This window comes from Poecilia latipinna, unplaced genomic scaffold, assembly GCF_001443285.1.
Source record: "Poecilia latipinna isolate Pla-1442-1.1 unplaced genomic scaffold, P_latipinna-1.0 Scaffold601, whole genome shotgun sequence".
Taxonomy (NCBI): domain Eukaryota; kingdom Metazoa; phylum Chordata; class Actinopteri; order Cyprinodontiformes; family Poeciliidae; genus Poecilia; species Poecilia latipinna.
This window is the reverse complement of record NW_015113217.1, coordinates 77335-94581: the sequence shown is the minus strand read 5'-3', so window position 1 is coordinate 94581 and position 17247 is coordinate 77335. Positions and strand designations below refer to the sequence as shown.

Genomic DNA, 17247 nt, shown 5'->3' with positions numbered 1-17247 from the left:
TCACTGAGTTAGTTTGTCATGTTTTTAAGCAAATTGTGTTTTTTAATGAATTAAGTTAGTATTCATTCTTTAGATTTCATATTTACCTTTTTTTGTGGGATTTCCAAGCTCAAAACATAGCTTCTTATCAGTCGAAACTTGAGATAAAATCTTGTTTCCACATTACAGTATTATTTTTATTTTTTCCTTCCTGTTGTCAGGACTCTGAATATCACCGGAAGTCATGTTAGAGATATATCGTTCCGGTTAAAGTAACACATAAAACGAGAACTAAAGTAAGGGATAATAAGCTGTATACTAAAGAAACTTTTGCTGATGATTATATTTAACTAAAGCGCTGCACCTCGAAGATACAGAATGTGGAAAAGGTTTCAATGACTTTTATTTTGAAAGCACTAACCAGAACAAGTGTCATCTCTTATTACGTCGCGCTTGATGCAAGCAAAAAATAGCGAGGAGGAGGAGGAGGAGAGTCCGAGGGATTGTCATTACTGTTAACCGGACTGGTTTGGCTTGTCACACGCCCTCTAAGGCAGAGCATGTATCTCATTCACTGACAAAATCACGTAGGTTTTTATTTAGAAAAGGGGACTGAAAGAACAGCCGTCAATTTGTTGTGCCGTGACGGAAAAACTTCACAGGATGAGCGAACGGGAGGACGCAATATTTAAAACCACCGGCTGCAAGTGGCTGCTGCCTGTCAGTGGATACTTGGGCTTATCTCTGGACCAGGTAGGACAAATCGGACATGAGTCAAACTTTTACCGCAGAGGGACGTTTTTTTTTTTTTTTTTTTATGAATTAAAACTGACGCCACATCAGTTCTCTTTTAATGTACGTCGGGACGGGATATTTAATGTATGGGCTGATGGAAATAAACTCTTGTTTGTGAGGAGACGTAGACATTTACGCCAACGTCGCTGCTCCTGACGTCAGAGGCTACAGACGTGTATGTCTATGTCCAAAATCAAAACAGTTGCTGATCTGTCTAAATTAGGAAGCATAAATATCCAGCCGCTTATCGCAGGCGGCACGCCCCCAGGTTTATGGGCAGCCAGACACTAATAATATTAAAAACAAAAATACCATCAGTTTATTTTATTCTATTTGTTTTATATAGTGTTATTATTCTCTCACCATATGTCGTGAGTTAGGGGCCAGCAGTTAATATCAGAGACTAAAAGATGTAATTACTTCAGCCTTGTCCTCTCCTCTGTTTTACTCATGTCCTGTGTGAGCCATAGTCCTGACTCTTTGTAAAATGAGTACTTCTTAGGTCAGGGGTCGGCAACCTCTACAGTCCAACCAGTCTCCTTTTGTCTTCATTTTGAATTAGATCTGTCTAGAGCCGGAAAACTTAGTTGACCCTTAAAAAATCCCCCACATTTTCCTTAAGTTTATGTTTTTTGTTATCTAGTGAAATTAAGGACTAAAGTTAAGTTTGTTTAAAATTTTTCGGTTTTTAGAACAAAGAATAAAAAACAACTTAATTGATGGATGGATAGATGTCCTCCACAAGCCTGGTCCATCCTTAAAAACACAATTTCCAGATGCATGAAGCTGCCATGTCCATCTGGTAAAACAATTATGTTACAAATATAAACAATGTGGGTTAGTTCAGCCATGATGGAAAAAGTTGTTTTCTGTGTCCCAGAGGACAGAGTGCTTTGAGGTGAAATGTGTGCATGAATCCCAGAACCAAGGCAAAGGACCTTGTGATGATGTCGGCTTTAGCTGGTTGATTAGTGTCATCCAGACTAAAACCAGACTGGCTGGCATAATGGATTCTTGGAGTACATATAAGTGACCACATGTATTATTGTAAACTAGACTTTTAATGGATAGCCTATCCAACAATCCATCTCAGATGATTATTAATACAGTGATGATGATTTGGATTTGACATATTGTGCAGCCTCATTTTCAGGTGTTTATGATAAACCCCAACTTAAATGCAACCAGAGCATTTGCGCCGCTCTAGACTCATTTTTTTCCTTTTTTGATCCCCCCCCCCGTCCCGCCCCCCCGTCCCCACTTCCAATGCAGGTGAACTTCCTGGCCTGCCAGCTGTGTGCTTTGCTTGCTGCCTTCTGGTTCCGTCTCTACCTCAGTCCTAACCATGTCAGCCCCATGGTCCGGCATGCTGTCGCCACGCTCCTAGGAGTCGCCTTTCTCCTCTTCTGCTTCGGATGGTACGGTGTAACACTGTCCCACGCCGCCTCCCATTTATGTCCATTTATTTACAAATCAGTCCATTCAAACATAATGACGTCATCATAAATGCAGATCTGAAATTCAACACATATCTTCTTTGATTGTGTGCGTTCTTTCCTGCAGGTATTCTACCCATATCCTCGCTGTGGTGGTTGTTAACTATTTCCTCATCATCAAAGCTGACATCAGCAACGTACACAGGCAAGGGTTTTCCTTCATACCGCTAAGTGAACTTGTCAGGACTCACTTGTCTTGTGGTTTTCAATTAGGAAAACGGTGTATCTGGACCCGACAAACATGTCTAACTTGTCATTTCGACACACGGACGACAGATCTGTTTCCTAGAACTCTATTTTCAGAGTTCATGTGACAGCCCTAGCGATTATGGTTCTTGTTGATTTCAGGTTAATCTTGTCAGACTAGATCGGTCCCTCCCAGAAACCAAAACAACTACAGGTGGGCTTACTTCAGACTTACAACGATGGCGATTATCTATCGTGTGGAAAATTGTTAGAGTTGTTTTTGTCTTGCTTGAGCGAAACCACTTCCATCCGTGCATTCTCACAATGCAATCAGTCGCATAATCCACCCTTTATAAAGAGCGTTGTCTTTAAAACCTCAAGCTAAAGAGGAGATGCAAGGCGGCCTGATATTCCTGACTTATAAGGACAGTCTGATTGTAAATATTTTTTAGTTTTTTTTGTTTTTGTTTGTTTTTTTAATGTGCTACATACATATTTTTCCATTTGTCTGTCTGCTTGATTCTGTTGTTTACATTCCTCAAGCATTGTTTCAAGCTTGTCTTCATGAACAAAGTCATATGAATGAGGTAAGACAAGTTGTGTTATCCGTGTGTGCAAGGAATTCCTGCCAGCAGAGTGGCATAAAGATCACCTTTACACTGTTGGCTGTAAACAAAAGCTTTTGAAACCCAAAATTGAGCTTCCCCTTCACTGGCTCAAGATAAGGTGAAAGAATACATCGAGCCAAACTTTGAACTGCTGATACATGTTCAATATTTCAGATTGTTTTTTTGTTTTTTTTAAGGTTGTTGTGGAAAATGTATACATTTCCTCTGATGATTGTTTTTTTCTCTCTCTCCATACTTTCGGAGTTTTAAAGCTTTTCATGTGACCGTGTATAAATTGCCACACAATCAGAGATCTCCACCTGAGTTTTATCATTATTTGATCAAGTTCTTGATCAAAGCTTTCACTTCACATGTTTTGGTTACTTAGACAGTCCTTATGAATCAAACACGATGCTTATTTCATAAAAAAATTTAGAAAACCACGCCTTCCTTTCACTTGACAGTTCTCTTTACTTTGTGGTGGGTTTAAAGTTTAAATCCCAAGAAAATGCACTGAAGTTTGTGATTGAAATGGGGAAACTCACAGAAATTGTACGGCGTACTCTTGTGGCAATTGTCGCATCCTATCCAGTAAATTGTCTGGATTTCCTAATATTGCTCACAACTTCTTAAAAGCTTTATCAGGGAAAAAAAAAAAAAAAGATTTTCCAAGAAGTTTCACAAAAACACTCCAGCAACTGAGAAATTGTGAGTCATCTAATGACTCACCAAGAGGTGGAAAACGCTTCAGTCACACCTATGATCATTCAACAAAGATATTCTGAATGGCTTTTGTCTGCATTACTTATTTTTTTTTCTCTCTCTCCACACACACACAGGTACTCCATGGTGACATCGATGGGCTATCTGACAGCGTGCCACGTGAGCAGAGTCTTCATCTACAGCTACGGCATTCTTTCCACGGACTTCTCCGGGTAAGGACGGAATAAATCCTCACCTGTGCCTCACCACGCCCACTCGATGACACGGCCTGGTCGGAAGTCGGGTTGTAGAGCTGCGCCTTTTGCTGTCGGTTAACATTTCCAAACAGCGCGGGCTTCCACTGTTGCCACATCCTTGTGTCAATACGGCGCCACTGATTTGAATACAGCAGGACACGCCGCTCACAGGTGACGCTGCCCACCCAGTTAACTGTGGGTCTCTGTGGTTTTCTCTGTTCTGCGTGTTTCGTTTGTTTGTGTTCAGGAATGGAATCGAACAGGAAAGCGAGATCCGATTGGGAGTAGGCGATCAAATCAGTTCTTAATTGTGTGAACCGGAGCTTTTAAGTTGGTTTCACTCGAGTATGGCGAAGTGGTCCAGTGTTCTATACAAAGCACACGTTAGTTGGATTTAACATCGGCTCTGCATTATGTCGTTTAAAACATTAACTCCAGCATTTTCAGCAAACTCTAATTGTTTGATTGGATGAAGGGAACAACGAACTGTGTTCCCCAGTGTTTTTTGTTTGGTTCCACTGCGGATGAATTAGTTGGCAGCCTCACTTGTCCTCCATGTGACTTTGCTTCCTGTCAGGCCTGTGATCCAGATTTTCCTACAGTCGTATATTGAATTAGGGATCCAACTCAGAGTCAGGCTTTTTTTTTTTTTTTTTTTTTTTACAGCCATCTTTAGCAGATGATGTTGTAAGTCCTCTAAATATGATAAACTTTTCCTGAACCCTTTTGATTTAATAACCACAGATGTCTGTATTCTATGGTGATTTTATGTGATAGTGGCACGTAATTGTGCAGTAGAAGGAAAACCATATAAGTTTCGATTTGTTTTGAAAAATACAGTACAAAATTTGGAAAAATATGACATGCATTCATATTCATCCCACTTTGATTTGTGGCTTTCAGGCATCGGTGAGTTAGAAAAGGTTGGCGGCATCATGCTGGGGAGATGCTCTTCTTCAACAAGGACATGGAAGCTGCTCAGTGTTAAGGAATTGGAGCTAAAATCGTGAAAAGTACTTGAATTAAACCTCTTAGAGGCTGGGACTTGAGCTCTGGCCTGAGGTTTACCTTCCACCAGGATGACCTTAACCATACCGCCACAACAACAAGGGATAGTTTAGAGACATGAACACGTGTTCATGTGTCAGAATGGCCTAATCAGTGTCCTATTCTTTATCCAACTGAAAATATTTGGCAAGGCAATCGAATTGATCTTCATTGTTTGAAAAAAGATTTGATAAAAAACGTTGTTTCTAGATGCGTTTCTAGATGTTTGTTAGTGAAGCACCCAAAAAGACCCAAAATGTGGCATTGACTCAGTGGGACTGAAAACAAATGCATGCCACACATTTCAGATTTTTAATTGTTAAAAACAACAACAAAAAAGAAGAAATAATAGTCCTTTCCACTTGTCTACTATAGACCATTTAGTTTTGGTCCCACTGGAATACATAAAATCTTGAATATGTGCTAAAAGGTGGAAAAGGTTCATGCCTGTACAAAGCGCTGTGACATAAAATTGCTATCTGGTGGTTGTCTACGTTAATGTTTTCTGCAGACAGAAATCCTGTTTGATTTGGATTCACCTCCCAAGTTTGAGCAGACACCTGTTTGCTCATGGACTTTTCTATAAGCTAATAATTGTACAGTCTGCATGTAAAGCCCAGTCTGTGAGCAGCAGTGGAGCAGAGAACATGCTGCTGCTGGGTGGGACTCTGATAATGTTTCTTTTACAGCCCCTCTCGACCAACTCCTGATGAGCTGGCACTGCCAGCCACACGGCCTGCCTCCTCTTCCTTCTACAGCTTTCCATGCATACAATGCAGTCCACTCAGAGAGAGGAACGAGAGTGTGCTTAAGGGTGCGTTTGTGCATGGGGGGGGGGATCTGGCGTACAGTGTATGTGCCTTTGGGAATGACATGCTATCACATTCCTGTGTGTGTAATGTGAACAAAGCAGGAGGTGTTGGAGAATCCAAAGTCTTGGACTTATAGCAACTGAAGCCGAGGGCAGAAAACGCAGTTGTTCTGGTGCCGTGGAAACTTTAGGATGTGCTTTGTCGCGAGCTAAAACGTGAAGGTAGATGCTTCAGCCAAACTCCGAGGGTTAGAATAAATAGCAGTGGATTAATAAGTGACCCGATTTGCCTCTGCTGGAACAGGACGCATCAATTCACCAGAGAAGGCACAATCTGTCTCTTCCCACAGCAAACTCCAGCTGAGAGAGTGTTTCAGTGTCAGAAAATTACACTCTTATGAGAACAAAATCCTGCTGCAAAAGGCAGCCACACTGTTTTGGAGATGCTATGATTTTTGTCTTTTGAGTTGTGCTGTTATTTTGTGTACTTTTACTAATGTTTAAGAGCACAATTCCAAAATTTCCCACAGAACCAAACAGTTATCTGATCTCCCTGCTCGTGAGAGAAATGTGTTGTTTTCCTATAAAAGTGTCGTGGACTGTAGCTGCAGTTGTAAAATGGCCAACATAAACATCAGATCTTCCTACTGCCTGGCTCTGCCACTGCAGTTCCCACAGTTTACACCAAATAATCATTTAGAAAAATGCTTCAAAATTCTAAAAGTTGACTTCACTGACAGCTCAGTGCATAGATGTTGGTAATGAGGTTCAGAGCCTGTCATAGTACGCCTGCTGTGTGTAATTCATGTGCCTTCATGCCGAGTAGATACTAATGTGGCTGATTTATTTTCCTTCATCTCCAAGTACTCTGTGTATCAAAGTCAGGGCCTGCTACATTTACTTGTAACACAGCTATCCAACTGTGAAATTTGGGGATTTTTTTTTTTTCCAACATGCCTTCTCATCATGCTTACTGCTCATGGTGAGTATGGGTCCAAAAACAGCCCAGTGACTCAATATCCTTTGCGCCATATCATATTCATGCCGCAGCATGAATTTCTGTAGTAAAAATTAGAGGTTTCTAGAACGTCTGGCCATTTTTTTTATTTTTTTTTAAGTTTTCTGTTCTGCTTAATCCTTGCATGTTCTCAGTGGTTGTTTCCAATGGTCAATAGTTTTAGGTTGGCACCCTGGACAGATTCTCTGTCCATCACAGGTTAAAGTAAAAGCACAGTTAAATCTATTTAAAGAGATACAAACTATTATGCCACGTGTGGTTTTAAACCATTTTTATTTCTTAAGCTGGGACTTTTTTCCCAACCAAATTAGAGGTTGACATTTTCTAAAATGTTCAGTCTAAGAGGATACTACTAAAAGATTAATATTTTTTAACCTTTTCACACAGCTTGTCTGTGTAAAAGGGCTGTATCTTTATGTGATCTGCATTTTTTTTTTGTTTTAGATGCTTTTTTCACTTTTGGTAGCATTCCTGTAAAACAATTTTCTTTTTGAGCCTATTTTCTATATTGCTCAGTTGTCTTTAGATTTTTTCAAAGCTGCTTTGATATATATTTTTCCCAGATGTAAAATCAGTCATCCTAGCCCAGTCAGCACAATATTTTACCATTGATTTCTCAGGTTTTAACACTGCATACAATTCTGTTCATCTTTTGCATGGTGTGTGTTTCTTTTGTATGCTTTCATGTAATTTGCAAACTGTATTTCACAAACTGCTGTGGAAGCAACTGAATCACTAGAACCTAATAAATTAATAAACTGGTGCTCCTCCTTTTTTCTGAATAGACCTTTGATGATTGTTACCCAGAAGATAACCATGCTGGCTTTCCATCTGCACGACGGTAAGACATCTGAATACATCCACAAAAACACAAACTCGACAAAAGCCAGACAGACATGTTTTAAGTCACCAAAAACAAACTCTATGGATAATAACTTTCGAGCAGTTTGAAACAGGAAAAGTCATATTTGTGATGTTGGCAATAATTCCATTCTAATTTGAACGTGCCTACATTTTATGACAGAGTGAAGCACGGATTTAGATTTGCGTTGTTTAATCATTTCAGGGATGTGTAAGAAAAGTGAAGAGCTGACATTGGAGCAGAAGCATGTGGCTATACGGTAGGTTTTTCATTGAAAGACCGTTTCAGCTGCTCTTGGTTACACTCTCTTGTCAAGCATCAGTGAAAACAATAGGAGGGAGATCTGATGCTTAAAAACTAGAGGATTGTATCTGAACTAACACTTTGTTAAAAGAATAAAAGAAAACTTTTTCTTTCCCTTTAGCAGCCGAGGACAATGACATGGCCGTGAAATCATGGTGAATAGCTTGTCCTTAAAAGCAGCATGCTGGAAACCTAGAACAGAGACCTCATTCTGCATGAGACATTGGGCATTTTTCTGCATGTGAAATGACTGAATTGCTGTCGTCAAACCACGCATCCCCCCTGAAATGACTTAAAACGTAAAGCGTGGTGTTCCAATCACATGCATCTTCAGATTTTGTTGCTTTCTACACTTTACAACCTGACCTTAATTCTGTTTTAATGTGACCTCTGTGACCAGCCAGTTGACTGTTGTGCTGTCTGAAGCGTGTAAGTCCGGTTCACTTTGCAATTGTTTTTGTTTTTATGTGAAAGCAGCATGTGCTTCACATTTCACACTGGAGCTGTGGGGATTTGGGGATTTTGCGTGACAGACCAACACAGAGTAATTCATAACTGAGAAGTGGAAGGAAAATGTTGATGCCGGTGTGCGATGGACATTAAATTCTGCAGACCGTTGTACTAAATCTACTTTCTTCAAAGCTTGGATGGTTTATCTTCTGAGGGTAGACAGTTGATTTCATTTAGGGATGTCAGAAAAAAGAGCTGAATTCAAACACTTTTCAGAATTTTATTAGAAAAAGGAAAAAAATCTTGAAAACATTTCGCTTCTACTTCGTAATAGTAAACTGCTCACATAAAATCCCAATAAAATATATTAGTATATGGCTGTAATGTGAGAAAATGCGGAAATGCTCACGTAGCACATGTATTGTTATTATTATTATTATTATTATTATTATTATTATTATAATTGTGCAGCATTTGGCCTAAAGTGCAAAGTTAAAACATAAGCAGATTATCTGCCTAGATTTTTATTACTATTATTTTTAGATTTGTAGGAAAATTAAATGTAATTTGCTTCTCATTTTCCCTGCAGTGTGAGGCCGTCTCTTATCGAGTATCTGAGTTACAATCTGAACTTCCTGAGTGTGTTGGTCGGGCCCTGCAGCAACTATAAGGACTACATCGACTTCATAGAGGGCAAACACATCAGCTGGAGGCTGAAGCAGCACTCGGGAACATGTAACGGGCAAAATGGTTACGACAAGATACCCCACCCATCTCCTCTTGTAAGCTCATTAACCCATATTTGTCTGGTAGCTTCCTGTTGCAGCGTGAGACAGTGTTGCTGGAGTGTAAACTGAGATAAAATATTTGTTCGTTGGTTTGCAATGGTTTTTCATGTAATTTTAGGAATTAAAGAATAGAGATTCGTCTTCGTAATCCTCCTTAACCAGCTGGGTTTTTTTTTTTGTTGTTGTCTAGTTTTTTTATCAGTACAGTGTCTTTGTTTAATATTACTTTTCACATCAAACTCTGTTGTGTTTCACCCAGTATGAAATAAAGAATATAGCTCTGTAAGCATATTATATATTAGTTTTTCAGAGCACAATAAGAAATAAACTTTAGGTGTAAAGGTGAAATCATGGATCTAAATTGTTTTATATATATATATATATATATATATATATATATATTTTGTTCTTCCCAGAACGCAGTCTGTCGAAAGCTGCTGGTCTGCTGCGGGTGCATGTTCTTCTTCCTCGTCATCACTCGGTCGTTGCCGATTACTTACAACGTAGACGACCACTTTGTTGGCCACGCCTCCTTCCTCAGCAGGCTCACCTACGCGTTCTTCTCCATACAAGCAGCAAGACCCAAGTTCTACTTTGCCTGGACGCTCGGTAAGCTCTGAGCGCGTGCTCCGCCTCCTGAGTGAACAGGGGTTTAAATCTGCAACATACACAAATACATTAGGTCACCAAAGTGAGTAATATTATCGTTTACTTGAAAACTGTTCAGCTTAGGCTTCACAGTAGTTGGAACAGTAGTGCATCCCCACTTCCTTTAACAGCAGTCTTTGATAGGTAGCTTTATTTCTTAATCCTTAATGATTGCACAAATATGTTTGCATGCGTTTTCAGCTGATGCAGTAAACAATGCAGCAGGTTACGGCTTCCTGGGGATGGATGGGAGTGGAAAACCCTGCTGGGATCTCGTCTCCAACCTCAACATCATAGGGATTGAGGTAGCCTGGGTTTTTACTGCTACATTCCATCTTTTCATTATTTAACGTGTGATGTTAATTCAATAACTTTTTGAACACAAGAACTGGTTTCAGGAGTTTTATTATTAGGGGCTCGGCTTGTATTCTGTAATTCGTGGAAGGCCAAATTAATAAATGTAGATTCAAATATATACATCTTCAACTCTTGACACACTTTATGTTGTAACCAAGTAGTCTCTGGCGACATTCTGGCTGGGTGTTTGGGCTCTCCTCTCAGAAACAGTGGAGCTCATTTAACTCCGTCATTGTTCTGGCACAGACTCAGCCTTAGGGAAGCTCAATGAAAGCCTTTGGAAGGTAGTGCTTATGCAGGTCTGGGATCACCGCGCTGTTGGAAAACCCAATTCTGCCCTCGTGTTAGCTGTTTTGACCCAAACAGCACACCCTCAGTGGAAATGAAATTGGCTGTGGTGTTTAGCAATAAGTCACCATAATACCAGCTGTATAAATGAAAACCCCTTTGGGTTTTTGGTTGGAACCTGGACACTGTTGTGTGCTCCAGCAGGACAATGATCTGAAACTCACGTCTAAACTGGTTTTAGGAACAGAAAGCTTCTGGAATAGCTCAGATGTACTGGAAACATGAGGGCTGTGTGTCTGTTCCAAGGAAGCACCATGTTGAAGCTCTGCTAATTCTGATGAAAAGAGGTCAAGCATTCAATCAGAAGATGCTTGACGCCTGTTGAGGACTACAGTGACATCTGGTTTCTCTGCAACCCGCTCAGGGACGGTTATCCAAGAGTTAGCAGAAGTCCATTCAAGTATTTGATCCTGTTTGTGTCATTTTCACACTGTTTAGATTTATGTATTGAAGTTGCATGACCAAATGAACACAGTCTGGATGCTGATTCTTTTCAGACAGCCACCAGCTTTAAGACCTTCATAGACAACTGGAACATTCAAACAGGGATTTGGCTCAAAACGTGAGTTCAGATGATGATAACTCTCACACCCATTCACACACTTGAACCCAGAATAGGTGTCGGTCACTTGCGATGCGCTTCTCCCTGTTTTTCAGGGTGTGTTATGACCGAGCTGCGAAACACCGCTTGGCGTTGACCTTCATCCTGTCCGCCTTGTGGCACGGCGTTTATCCAGGCTACTACTTCACCTTCATCACTGCTATCCCCATTACGATAGCAGCAAGGGCTGTGAGTAAACCTCCTTCTCTGGAATTTCAACACTGAAAGCTCATAGAAATGAGCTAACAGAAAATTAACTCATCCTTATTTATGTTTTTTTTTTTTTTTTTTTTTTTTTCTGTCCCTCTCTGCACCAGATACGGAGGTCTATTAGGCACCACTTCATTGGCTCCAGAGTCCTGAAGCTCGGTTATGACATTGTAACTTGGGCGGCGACCCAGCTAGCCATCTGCTACACCGTCATGCCTTTTCTCCTTCTTTCAGTGGAACACACTATAGTTTTCTACAGGTACGTGCTCCATGCTTCTGCAGAGCCTCTCTCTGAATCTACAGAGCCTTGCAAAATTATTCACCTCTACTGCACCTTTCCACATTTTTACAAACAAGAAAAACATGAAAAGTGTGCCATATCTAGGAACTCTGACCACAAAAACAAACAAAACAAAAAAAACATGATGCTTCTGTGAAGTCACCGTTGCCTTGACAGAACGCCCGGTCTCACGTTCAAATGTATTTCACCGCATTTTAACTATATTTACCAGGTAGATAATGTCTGATAGCAACTGATTGCACTGGATTTTGTTTAGTGGGAACAGAGACGGTGGGTCAGAATACCTATGCATACCACAGCAATCAGATCTGCATCTGTATCATGACAACATTTGGAAAAAAAATTCAAGCATGAAAGTAAACGCCCATCTTTGCACGCATTGCATATCTGAGATTTTTTTTTTTTTTTTTTTACAAAGGGGTGGAAAAAAATCTGTAATTTGTTTTTAAATTATATATTTAAAAAAATAAAAAAATGATGTGCTTGAATATCTGTTTCTGGAAAGCTTGTCCAAACCGGTTTGGTTTGTGGAGTTTCAGATGCATGGATTCATTTGGTGGCTTTTCATGGTGTAGAGACTAATTTTTGTAGCAGTGTTACTTTATATCTTCTAAATCAGAGCTCCAGAGCCACAAAGTGCCTTTTAGGAATTTTCCACAGTGGCTCTGAAAAAAGTTTGACTAAGACTGATAAAGGAACAAATGCAGCTTTTAGCTACTTTTCAGTTTTTACATGGAATAATTATGTTTCATTTCTACAGCAGAATGATACTGAAAGTATCATTTTTCTTTTGATCATTTTTTCTTTTCTTTTTTTTTTGGTATTGGGATGGAAACCATGTGCAAATATCATCGTCCCATTTAAGAAAATGTTGCAATCGTCTTTTAGAAAACGTTAGATGTCTTTTTTTTATTTTAAAATCTAAAAATAGGTATTAAATAGTTCTTTAAAAATGACAACACATTTCCTGTGTGGTACATATCTGTCAAAAATCATAAGTTTTCTTTTTTCTTTTTTTTTTTTTTGAAAAGGGCATGTAATATTTGCATCTCCAAACCAGTTTTATTTAACTGGACTGAGGACAAAAATTGTTCTTTTGATTGAAAATGTCCTAAGTGATCAACCTTTCTGCTCACACACTGAATAAATGCCAATATTTGACGAGTCGCACTCGGTTTCCTTTTCCCCACAGATCTATGTACTTCCACGTCCACATCATCAGTATTCTGGCTGCGGTCGTCCTGCATCAGAAACATAAACCCAGAGAACCCTCTGCCACCAACAAACCGGCTCCCCCCTCCTCCTCCTCCACCTCTTCTCCAGCAGCTGCGTGCTCAGCTCGGTGCCAGCCTGTTCACTCCAACAATAACGACAAAGTAAACTGAAAGTCCCGTCCTCGCGTTGTTTTTAAACGGGCTCGGATCTTCCCAGGAGTGTGTTCTGCCTGCTCCAAGTGTGAAAAGTATATGCTATTTATTATTGTTTGCTGCGACACGGACGATTGAGGCTGCATCCCCGATGTTCGCAATAAGAGCCTTCGGCCATGTTGGAGGACCGCGAGAAGCTCAGAGACCGTGAGGGCAAGCGAAAGCTGAAGGAATATCTCCGATGCCACCTCTGCCACAGCGACTGCCTTCCCTCCTGGATCCCTCCTGCCCTGTCCACCCACCTCAACACCTGCTTCAACCGCATAAAACAAAAAACACAGTCCGTTCTATCCCTCCGTCCCCCTTTGACTGGTGGGACAGGAGCCAGTGCAGTGGGAGAGTGGCAAATACCAGAACCCGCGCACACAGACTCATCTATAATCGGACACGAGGGAGGAAATATGCACATGCTCCTCCGACATGCTTGCACTCGGTCACACTCTGACGGCACACAAAGGCTGCCCTTGTGAGTTCACAAAAGAGCGTGCAAAGAGGGCAGAGGGCTGTGGCCGCTACGCCTACTTTACTTTACCCAGAAGATGTTGTAGATTTGTGTGGGGTGAGTGTGTGTGCGTGTGTGTGTGTGTGTGTGTGAGTGTGTGTGTGAATGGTGATTTGGCCAAAGTTACATGCCAACAGCTTCTGTCAGCAACAATGTGTGTCAGTATTACTCTCACTGCCTATAGACTGGGATGAAAACTACAGGAAATACTCAAAGCAGCACAATTCTGTATGAAAGTTGGTTAATCAGGAGCTTTGGTTACAGTGGTTAGTGAATGTGATTTATCCGTTTAGGTTGTCTCTCTTTCTGTTCTGAAGTAGTGTGAATTTAATAGTGACGTCGTTCTTAATGTGCCTATCGTGCGTTCGGGGCTGGATACCTGCTGCTATGATAGAAAGGAACCGGATAGAAAGTTGGGTTAAACCAGAAGAAACGTGCAGAGACTTTTTATGGCCAGGCCGTAAACACTGGGCTCCAAGAAATGGACAATATGGAAAAGAGGACAGTTTGCTTTTTAAGCTCTGATTTTCCCTGGTAGGACATGCCAATTGAACAGAGACATCTGGTGGCTGGTGGTGCCATCCGGTCCGATCTTAATTAAACAGTAAAAGGATTTTAGCTGAAACGGACTCAATAGAGTTTCTTTAAGCACACTGCACCTGCTAGGAATCCTAAAGATGTGAACACTTAAAATTGATGTCCGATTTGTTTGAGTTTTGCTGTCACTTTGGCGCATTTGAAACCTCAGTTTGTGTTTTGATCACAGAGGAGTTGTGAGTCTGGCACTGGGGATGTGCTTGGCCATTTTTTTAAATGGGTGTGGTTGTTAACGGTGCCGTCTGTTGACTTCTTGAAATTTCAGCTGCATTTATAGAAGTAGATTCCTAGTAGATCTCTATATGACAAAGATTAAAGCAAAGGTGTTTTATCCCGGCTATTTGGGAAATCTTTTATGACACGATTTGCTTTTGAACAACTTTCTACCCATTGGGCAGATGTGCATTGCGGTCGTCCTTGTTTTTGCCTGATTGAATGACTGACTTCCCCCTCTTGCCGCCCTTCAGTGTATACATCTTTAGAGCTGAGGACTGAATATTGATGCGTGTTTCTAAGCATCCTGTTTCCAGTATGAATGATCCTGACAGGTCCCTCTTTCTGCTGCCCAGTAACCAATCAAAGATGCAGGAAATCATGGAAATTCTGGGGTGGGATTAAAAATTTGAACAGTCCTGCACGAATCATCCCCGGTGTCGGCAGCAAGCGGTGGGAGCCAACTCTCTGCTTACTTCACTTTCATGAAGCAATAGAAAACTTGTTTGAGGTGTGACTGACAGGTTTTATTTAATTCTTCTTCTTTTTTTTTTCTTTTTTTAATCTGGTGAAACTCCTCCTCTCTAATGCTCTGCACTCTGCTCCAATCAAATCAAGATTTGCATTAAAAGAATAAACCCTGCAGGGGGAAATGTATTCAACATTTTTAACTAAAGTGGCTGAAAGAAATTCTACTCAGTTCCGTATTACATGTTTTCGGTATAATAATAATAGCAATAATAATAATAAGAAGAATATTGATTATGTTGACCTTTAAATGCACGTCAGTGCCTCGGACAGTTTATGAAGTTGCACTGGTGACTACCGATTTTGGTTTCCTGTGAGAGTTTTTAATATTTAGACGTTGGTCTGGCGATACAGTGTTATAGGCTGATTGCATGCAGACTCATTCGAGAAATGCTGGGCATGTAAAATGAAGCTTTCCCCTCCCCCCTCGAGCATGGGGACCTTTACGTTTATTGTTGCTATAAAATAAAAAAAAATGACACCACGCTGTTTGTCTACATGTGGGCAAAGCATGATGGGAGCAGGGAAAGGTGTGGCACATGTACAGTATGAGTGCGAGGTCAGAACGAGCAGCTATTTGAATGATTTAACGCTGTTAATGAAGATTTGTTTTGTTTGCAGACTTGTTATCTGTATGCACTGCCTGTCTGTCGATTTGGTTTTATTTTCTTATGGCGCCGCTGCTCCATTTTAGTATTGTTTGTTTAGAGGAGAGCGCGTGGTTAAACATTAATCTTAAAGTGAAATAAAGTTTCAGTGAACAAAGATGAAAATACGCATCATTTTTATATCGCCTCTATTTCAGCGCACAGTCGAAATCCTCTCTTACGCTGTAGCCTCCCATGGTATCCTCAGGGTGGCTCCCTCCCCGTCCCTTGTGTCGCTTCTCTTTCCCTCTTTGAAACTGTCTTGGGTGTGTGTGTGTGTGTGTGTGTGTGTGTGTGTGTGTGCATGCTGTTTTGATCCTCTCTGCTCTTATAGAAATCTCAAAACGACCAGAGAAAACACAGAGGAGTAATCATAACAACAAACATCATTTTGTTCTAAAACTGCTGCTTTTACAAATCTAATATTTTTTTTTATTTAATAGAAAAATTTATACTGTAAAACAAGACTTTATAAAGTGTTTATTCTCTGTGCAAGAAAGCCCATCAGATTAAAAAAAAACACACAATAAACTAAGTTGCCTTGATTAATCTGAAATAAGCATCAAGGTGGATAATTAAGTGTGTGTCTCTGTATTAATAGTACGATCTGTTTTAGAAGCCAGATCTTTTATGTTGCTTGGGGTAGCTGTGTGATTAAAAAAACGTTGTCAAGTATAATAACATAAACAAGTTGAAATGCAAACCATTAAGACTCTACCTTGATCTGGAAAAACAGATCTTTTTTTATTTTTTATTTTTATTTTAATTTGTTTCTGCATTAAATAAACACCATCACACGGTAGCTACCAACAGCATATTGGCACCCAGGCAAGATATTTTCATCCTTTTTTCCAACTTCCTGAGTCGGATAACTTTTTTTTAAACTGGAACTGTATGATAATGTGACTTTGTTCCATATAATCATATCAGACTATATTTAGGGTTCTTTTGGAAGAAATTGAGCCGATCTGAATTAAATTCTGACCTGCATAGACGTACGTTATTTGGGTCTGTTTGACTGACAAAGTGATGAGAGGTTACGTTTGTAAACGGTAAAATTAAGTCTAATATTAGCATGGATGTCCTGGGGTCTCTAAATGCAGCAAAACTATTCTCTCTTCTGATTGGACATTGACCAATCAAACTGGCCAATCAGTTCTAGTTGGGAAGATTATTAAAACATGCACTCCTTACTGGAGTTTTACTTGAAAGTTGTTTGCTTATAAATGCAGATGGATAAAATCTGTACTCATACATTGTCTTGGTCAACTCATATTTTTATCTTATTGTATAATTTTCCCCTCTTAATCATATTTTCTTTGTCTCTGGGACAGGATCAAGAACAGAACTCACCAGGTAAAGAAACTGATGGATTGATATTTTTCTTTTAATACATATATACACAGCAAATTTTGCAAGGGAAAATTTAATATGCAAGATACGTAGTCTTAACAGAAGGAAATCATTTTTGTGAAAAGCTATAAAATAATGTAATCACGTCTCACGTGCTTGAAAATATTTCCACTGCCCAAAATAAAATCAAATGTTAATCATTGTAGTGTAAGA

At 40.0% G+C, this 17247-nt stretch overlaps 1 protein-coding gene across 1 annotated transcript; it reads left to right on the top strand.

The window, feature by feature from the left end:
- Nucleotides 1–444: 444 nt before the first annotated feature.
- mboat1 (membrane bound O-acyltransferase domain containing 1) lies at nt 445–15809 on the top strand. Its single transcript, XM_015042772.1, has 13 exons — nt 445–732; nt 2047–2192; nt 2338–2415; nt 3904–3999; nt 7685–7740; nt 7966–8020; nt 9104–9296; nt 9719–9911; nt 10152–10255; nt 11153–11217; nt 11313–11445; nt 11574–11725; nt 12960–15809. Exons 1-13 carry the CDS (start codon nt 643–645, stop codon nt 13150–13152), a joined length of 1554 nt encoding a protein of 517 aa, XP_014898258.1. The 5' UTR covers nt 445–642; the 3' UTR covers nt 13153–15809.
- Nucleotides 15810–17247: the final 1438 nt, after the last annotated feature.